The sequence below is a fragment of the Octopus bimaculoides genome, chromosome 4, assembly GCF_001194135.2.
Source record: "Octopus bimaculoides isolate UCB-OBI-ISO-001 chromosome 4, ASM119413v2, whole genome shotgun sequence".
NCBI classification, from domain to species: Eukaryota; Metazoa; Mollusca; class Cephalopoda; order Octopoda; family Octopodidae; genus Octopus; species Octopus bimaculoides.
Genome location: NC_068984.1, coordinates 19,928,044 through 19,936,982, shown reverse-complemented (window position 1 = coordinate 19,936,982; position 8,939 = coordinate 19,928,044). Strand labels below are relative to the sequence as shown.

The following is an 8,939-nucleotide window of genomic DNA, read 5'->3' as shown; positions in this document are numbered from 1 at the left end:
CTATGAGGCACATTAATTAATGTGAAAGCATTTTATTTGCTACCAGGTCATACTCATTTGCAAATGATGACTACAGTTTTTGCTTTTGTCTTCGCATATTTTTCATCTTCTTTTAACTTTTTAATACCTTATATGCAAAATGCAAATATTCACAAACGTTCTAAATTTCAAACTATAAAAACTTTGAAATTATCCCAATTGTAGTATGTATAATTTTATAATTAAATATCGTTAAGTGTCACCGGTCAATTATATTTCAGTAGGCTTAACCATTTTCATAAATATGATGAATATGTAAATATCTGAGCTAAAAACCATTTTCAGAAAAAGGTGTTTTTTATTCCTTTTATTCTTTTTTCAGTGAAAATGAATGATAGAAATATTCAAAAATACCATCTGACCAATGCCAAAATGGAAAATGAAAATATATTGGTATGAGTGACTAACACACATTCATCATCATCGCATCTATTTTTCCATGCTTGCATGGGTAGGATGAGATGATATTAGAGCAAAAATTTTTTAAGGCTGGATGCTCTTTCTGATACCAAACCTCACTTGTCTCCAAGTAAGGTAATAATTCTCTAGTCTCATCATCATCATCATCATCGTTTAACGTCTACTTTCCCTGCTAGCATGGGTTGGACGATTTGACTGAGGACTAGCGAACCAGATGGCTGCACCAGGCTCCAATTTGATCTGGCAGAGTTTCTACAGCTGGATGCCCTTCCTAACACCAACCACTCCGAGAGTGTAGTGGGTGCTTTTACGTGCCACCAGCATGAGGGCCAGTCAGGCGGTACTGGTGACGGCCATGCTCGAAATGGTGTATTTTACGTGCCACCTGCACAGGAGCCAGTCTATCAGCACTGGCAACGATCTTGCTCGAGTGTCTTTTCAAGTGACAGGGAGGCGACGTTGGTAACGATCAACGGCCACGCTCAAAATGGTGTTTTTTACGTGTCACCTGCATAGGGGCTAGCCCATTGGCACTGGCAACGATCTTGCTTGAATGTCAAGCAAAAAACAGCCTAGACATAATTATGCAGAGAACTGGAAACAAATGGTATTCTTTGAATATGCCTTTTGTTTACAAAGATTATGCAATATTTCAAGAAGCCCTAATATTGTCTGCATGAAGAGTAAGGCTTTTGTTTACAATCAGTGAACACACATGATGATGAGGGGGAATATGAACTCATTCACACAAACACACACACACACACACACACACAGACATGCATACAGACACACATGCACACACATGATGGATTTCTTTCATTTTCTTTCTACCAGTTTCATTCACAAGGTATTTGTTAAGCCATAACTGTAGTATAAGATACCAGCCAATAACGTCCACACAATGGGACTGAACCCCTAACCACATGATTCTGAAGTGAACTTCTTAACCACAGCCACATCCACTATTGAAATTCTATTCTTATTTTGATGAAATCTGAAAAATCTGTAAATGAAGAAATGTTTCCCAGACATATTCTTACATTCACGTCTTTTCTTCTTCCATTTCAGATTCTAAGGATATTACTCTGGTGACAGATCATGGACCGCTACTTTCGGTCATCAGTAAGTCCAAGTAGTTCTTTACCCAGCACTCGCAGTAGTACACCACTGTCAAGCACTGGCAGCCTGTCAGGTCGATTAACACCAGACAGGCATGGAATCCAGTCAACCATACAGCAGCTGGCAGGTAAGACTGTCTTGTATTATTTATTACATAGATATACGCTGTACAGAAATCTGTGATTGATGTACATATAATTAATGATTTTTCACCTTAATGATGTATCAATGTTGTGTCCTTTTATAATTAATACACTTTAAGGTTTCTTTTTCTGTTTTATTGGATTGGTCTGGAGGAAGGATTTGATATGTTTTGGCACAGCCATTTTTGTGCTGTTTAATTGGGTTGCAGATTTAATGCTGACTTGTTTAGCATCAGATGTTTTAATGTTTTTCTCATCCTCTCCCTCTCTCCCTCATCCTCTCTCTCTCTCTCTCTCTGTTCGTGTGTGTGATTATGCTTCTCTTTATGTGTCTGAGGAGAGGAAAAGTGTTTACGTCAATCATGTTCAATTAATAAATTATAATGTTTCACACACTCTCTCTCTCTCTTTCACTCTTTCTAGCTGTATGTAAATATATTTCTGAACGCACATGTGTGTGTCTGTCTTTGTTTGCATCCAGTGCCAAAAGGCACTGCTGCCAAAAGGCGCTGCTGCCAAAATAGGCTAAATGTTCCATCAGCTATGCTAAATTGTCTGTGTCCAAATGACTGTTCCAAATCATGTCATTCCACTAGTGAAAATGACTGTTTCCATAGCCCTTCAAGACTGGCGTTCAAAGTGATTAATGTCCCTCTTGAATAGTTACAAGTTGATACTTGCAGAAAAAAAGCATGTTGGGATGGAAATCTTAGGGGGCCAACATTGTAGAAAAGAAGGACTGGAAATACTGATTAATGAAGACCTGTGGGTAGTGGATACTATATGTGCTAGTGCTGGGTTGGTCCTTTGTTTATCAACCTTGAAAGGATAAAAGTCAAAGTTGCCTTTGATGCGATTTGAACTCAGCATTCAGAGAGCTAGAACAAATATCACATACATTTCATCCAATACTCTGATGACTTTGCCATTTGAGTGCCTTAATCTTCGATACAATACTCCTGAAAACAAGATGGTGTAGTCATGGTTGGAAAGCCTTTGATCTTAGGTCTCCTCAGTCAGGGTTGACAGGGATGGTCATAGCTGGAATGCTTTCAATTGCAATTCCTCTGGATTAGAGCTGATAATCTATTATGTCCATATTTTATTCTGTGTTCAAATACCACTAGGTCATTGACTTTGACTTACATCCTTCAGGGGTTGATGCTATAAATACCTGTCAAGTACTTAATGTATTCAACCATTCCCACCTCCCTTCTGTAGTTTCATGGCAACATAAAAAATTTGTCTTTTTCTTATTTTTATCTCTTCCTTAAGGGAGGGGATGTTATACTTTTGGCAGAATGCCAGTCTAGTTCTCTTAGGGTACCCAAAATTTGATATCCTACTTGTTGATTCTATAAACTCTTCCAATTCACATCACAAAATTATCTTGGCAAATTGACAAAATAAGTCATTACCATTTATCATCCTTTTGTACAACCAATTGTGGTATTTCTTCCAGCTGCTTATGTTCTGAGTTCAAATTCTGCCAAGGTTAACTTCAATTTTTATCCCTCCGGTTTGATAAAATAATCTAACAGTCATGTACTGGGGTTGAAGGTATCAACTTACTGCCTTCCCTCAATTTTGCTGGCCTTGTGTCTAAATTACAAATAATTGTTTATACAATTACGTTCCAGTGGCACTTAAATAGCACCATTTGAGCGTGATCGTTACCAGCATCACCTTACTGGCACGTGAAAAAACATTTGAGTGAGGTCGTTGCCAGTGCCGCTGGACTGGCTCCTGTGCAGGAGGCACGTAAAATACACCATTTTAAGTGTGGCTATTGCCAGTACTGCCTGACTGGCCTTCGTGCTGGTGGCACATAAAAGCACCCACTACACTCTTGGAGTGGTTGGCGTTAGGAAGGGCATCCAGCTGTAGCCATCTGGTTCGCCAGTCCTCAGTCAAATCATCCAACCCATGCTAGCATGGAAGGCAGATGTTAAACGATGATGATGATGATGATGACAATGAAGCAGGATGTTGGTTGACCTGGCTCTCCATCAGTTACGACAAGTGTTCCACTTGATTTGGTCAATAGGACAACCAGCTGTTGAAATTGTGTAAGTGGTTGAGCATTCCACAGATACGCATACCTTTAATGTAATTTTTCAGGGGGATTCAGCATAACACACCAAATGTGATAAAGCTGTCCCTTTGAATTACAGCTGAGTGAACTGGGGCAACATGAAATAATGTGTCTTGCTTAGACTCAACATGCCACCAGGAGTTGAACTCACAATCTTATGATAGCAAGCTAAACACCCTAGCTATTAAGCCATGCACCTTCTTACAATGTTGGTTTCTGTATGAGCAATTACGTTCTTTTGTTTGTGGATTACAAGTTGTAGTCTTGATGCAGCTATGTGATCCTCAAACCCTGTTAGGGTCAACTTTGCATTTTATCCTTTTGGGGTCGATAGAAAAGTACTGATCCAAAGACATTGCATTGGCAGAACTGCAAGACCAGTTTGCCTTGTAGTATTTGTTTTAGCTCTATGCATTCTGAGTTCAATTCCACCATAGCCTGCTTGGGTGGTTGACTCAATATGTTGCCCAATTTAACACCACCATTGGGTACCTGCATTTGCACCAGGTCTCCACTTTGAGGATGCCTCCCTTCCTCCCAATAGTCTTGTGGTCTCTTTTTTTGTCTGTCAAAAATATGGTCTTGAAAGAGATTTAAACCACCATTGGTACAACACTATCATCATCATCATCATCACCATCATCATCAACCATCATCATCATCATCACCATTTAATGTCCTTTTTCCATGCTGGCATGGGTTAGACAGTTTAACAGGAGCTGGCAAGGCATCCAGCCGCACCCAGTTAGTAACAAGCAGACAGAGACACTCTTTCAATTCTCCCAGCCTTTGACTAAGCAGAACATGAAGGTTGTGATAACTGGAAGAAGAGAGTGAGAGGGGTGGTGAGATAGATAGATAGATAGATAGATAGAAGGAGAGAGAGAGAGAGAGAGGTGCATGAACTGGATTGGTACTTACTTGCAGCTGAATAAACTGATGCAACATGAAATGAAGTGCTTTGCTCAAGGACACAACGTGTCACCTGGGCAAGGGGTTAAACCCACGACATTTATGATTGTGAGCCAAACGCCTTAACCACTTGGTCATGTGCCTTCACACATGCTAATAATGGAAGATCAGAGGTTCATCTTGTTATTTCCAAAACAAAGAATTAATTATAGAGATCAAAAATTTTTTAGAAATAAAAGAAAAAAAAAATTTACGCTCATGTCTCTGAGAGGTAGAATGAATAGAGCGTTTCCTTTCTTTCTTAAATTGTAATCTTTATGCTATATTGAAGAAGATTAACAGGAATATAGCCATATTCTCTGGTACACCTTTTAAGAAACAAAATTTAGATTAGATTGTGTTGTCGGTAGAATGAGCCACTTGAATGCAGAACAGGAATGGAGAAGCCAATGGTGAATTTTGTTGCTTTGGGTTATTTTGTTTTTATATTCATAACTTTATCGTGAGGGAAGTGAGAGGGGAAATAGAACTTCTATACTTTGTGAAGTATAGAGTCAAAAGAGAGCGAAGAAGTGAGGCCATGTATGTATGTGCGTGTGTGTGTGTGTGTGTGTGTGTGTGCATGTGTGAGTGTATATGAGTATATATGTGTCTCTGTATGCAAGTGTATGTTTATCTGTATGCTTATGTCTATGTGAGAGTGTGTGTGTGATGTGCATGTGTGTGTCTGAGTGTGTGTTTATGTATGTGTGTGTGTGTGTGTGTGCAAGTATGTAAGTACATATGTGTCTGTATGTGAGTGTGTGTTTATCTGTAAGCTTATGTCTATGTGAGTGTGTGTGTGTGTATGCAATGTGCATGCATGTGTGTTTGTGTGTGATATATGAATGTGTGAATGTGTGTGTGTGTGAGTACATGTGTCTGTATGCAAATGTGTTTATCTGTATGCTTATGTCTTTGTGAGTGTGTGTGTGTGTGTGATGTACATGCATGTGTGTCTCTATGAGTATGTCTTTGTGTGTGATATATGAATGTGTGAATGTGTGTGTGAGTGTGTGTGTGTGTGTGTGTGTGTGTGTGTGTGTGTGTGTGTGTGTATAAACTCCACAGTCACAACTACTACGCATTTGTGGAGAGGTGATGAATTGCTATGAATTTGGGTGCAGTTGGAATGGCGCCAAACAGCTACCATTCACACTGGCAGCAGACAGTTCTTTAAGCTACAATGGAAAAAACTTTTCAGCTTCCTGCTTTAAAGAGACTATAACATTAGAATTACAGTGATTGGTCTTCAGAACAAGCGGCAACAACAACTACAATATAATCATCGTTTGTGTGTGTGTGTGTGTGTGTGTGTGTGTGTGTGTGTGTGTGTGTGTGTGTGTGTATTTTTAAGTACACACACATATCTACACGCAAATATTTACAAATTAACCACACATGCACACACCCACACACACACAGCTCACATGCACACACACACACACACACACACACACATACCATGCACACACAACACACACATGCACCACACATACACACACACTACATGCATATAAATCACACATATGCACACACCATATACACACACACACCACACACAAACCACGAATACATACACACCACATAAGCTCACCAAACATACTTATACACCACACACACACACACACACATACATACACACCACACACACACACATACACACGCACACAACACACATATGCACACACACACGTCTTTATCTTTCTTTTCTTTAATTTGTTTCACTCATTGCACTGGGGCTATACTGGGGCACCACCTTCAGGTATTGAGTTGAATAAATTGGCCCCCAATACTTTTTTTTGTTTCTTTTTTAAGTCTGGTACTTATTTTATTGGTCTCTTTTGTTGAACTGCTAAGCTTGGCAAAAGAGATGAACGACTAAGTAGAAACCAACAGTTTTCAAGTTGTGAAGTGGAGACAAACACAAGACCCCCCCCCACGCACACACACTACACATGCACCACACATACACACACAGCATACAAATCACACATATGCACACACCACGTACACACACACACACACACACCACACACACAAACCACACATACATACACACCACACATACTCAAACCATACATACATACACACCATACACACACACACACCACACATATACAAACCATACGCATAAACCACACATGCATACTCACCAGACACACACACACACACACACACACAATGGCATGAAATCGTGATATTTTTTGGCCAATAATTGATGAGGGATGAGTAAGTGTGTGATTTTTCTGTGTATTCTTTTGTTGTCCTTTTGTGAAATTCTTTCTTTCTATCCCCATCATCACCATTTGATCTCCATTTACCATGTTGGCAGGGGTTGGGTGGCTTGACGGAAACTGGTAAGGCCAGGCACCACACTTAGGTTCCATAGTCTGTTTTGACTTGGTTTCCACAGCTGGATGCCCTTCCTAATACCAACCAATCCACAGAGTGTACTGGTTACCTTTTAAGTGGCCCCAGCACCAGTGCTTTTTATGTGGCATGTATATATATTCTTTTATTCTTTTATTTGTTTCAGTCGTTTGACTGTGGCCATGCTGGAGCACCACTTTTAGTCGAAAAAATCGACCCGAGGACTTATTCTTTATAAGCTTAGTACTTATGCTATTGGTCTCTTTTGCCAAACCACTAAGTTACAGGGACGTAAACACACCAACACTGGTTGTCAAGCTTTTGGTGAGGGACAAACACAGATACGTGCCACCAGCAAGGGAACCAGTCAGGTGGCACTGGCATCAACCACATTTGGATGGTGCTTTTTATGTGTCACTGGCATGGGAGCCAGTCAGGGGACACTGGCATCGACCATGTTCACAAGGTGCTTTCTACGTATATAATTTTACATTTTAAATACCTTGTATGATCCTGAGTTGGATCTGTGGTTTAAATTGGATTTAGTACTAACATAGCTACTGTATCCTGCCAACACATAATACTTCCATGGTTGTTTTGTCTCACTGTGAACCTTATTTTATTGTACGTAGCCATTTCTGGCATCCTATGTGTTGATGTGCCTAGATTCTAATGAATCCTTTAATTAATCTATATATATATACACACACGCACACACACACACACACACACACGCACACACACACACACACACACACACACACACACACACACACACACACACACACACACACACACACACACACACATATACATGTATGTCATCAGTAGTTTTCATATACCCAAAATAAGAAGACACTTTAAAGCATTTCATATGTGTGTGTGTGTGTGTGTTCTTTCTACATGGTAAACAGCTACTGCATCAACTGCCATATTTGTCTGCAGAAATATATGGATATAAATAGGGTGAGTGGTGTGTTGGTATCAATGATTCTTCTGATCTTATATCCCATGTACCTACTTCCGTGTTGATTACTTTGGCAGATGGAATTATTTCAAGTTTGCAGATACTTAATATAACAGTTATATATGGCATGCGAGAGGAAGTTTAATAATGAGTGTGTGTGTGTGTGTGTGTGTGTGTGTGTGTGTGCATGTGTTTTTATGTTTATATACGTGTGTTTGTATATACAATGCACACACATGAACACACAAACATGTATTAAATATATATATATAATTGCATGTTTTATTGAATTTTGTACTTAAGCACCCTGAACATGCATTACATAAAAGACTCTCACTTTCTCTCCCTCCCCTCCTCTCTCTCTCTCTCTCTCTCTCTCTCTCTCTCTCTCTCTCACACACTCACACAGACGTATATATACACCCCTTTAAGTATGTTTAGAAAAAAAGTCCTCACAAAATGTCAGAAGGGAGATAACTCTAACAATATTGGCTGATTCAAATTTTGAGTTGAGACAATGCAATTTAGGAGTGGATCTTGTTTTTTTTTGATGATCTCCCATGATCTACAAGTGCATGGTGTACCATGTGTCAGATGTCAAAGTGATCACAGAGCAATGCAAGATGAAGTGTTTGGCTCAGGAACATAATGCACTGCATGGTCTGGGAGTTGAAACCATGATTTCACAACCTCAGGTGTAACACCCTAAACACTAAGCCATGTACCCTCACAGAGAGAGAGACAGACAGACACACACACAGACACACACACACACACACACACACACAATGTATGTATCTAGCTAATGCATATATATATATATATATAT

At 39.6% G+C, this 8,939-nt stretch overlaps 1 protein-coding gene across 9 annotated transcripts in view; it reads left to right on the top strand.

The window, feature by feature from the left end:
* Positions 1 to 8,939, top strand: part of LOC106881484 (nesprin-1) — an 811,219-nt gene that overhangs the window by 41,070 nt on the left and 761,210 nt on the right. For all 9 annotated transcript variants that reach the window (XM_052966929.1, XM_014931893.2, XM_014931887.2 and 6 more), the window contains exon 2: positions 1,531 to 1,708. In XM_052966929.1, coding sequence (XP_052822889.1) covers positions 1,561 to 1,708 — 148 coding nt within the window. In that variant the 5' untranslated portion in view covers positions 1,531 to 1,560. The remainder of the gene's footprint in view (positions 1 to 1,530; positions 1,709 to 8,939) is intronic.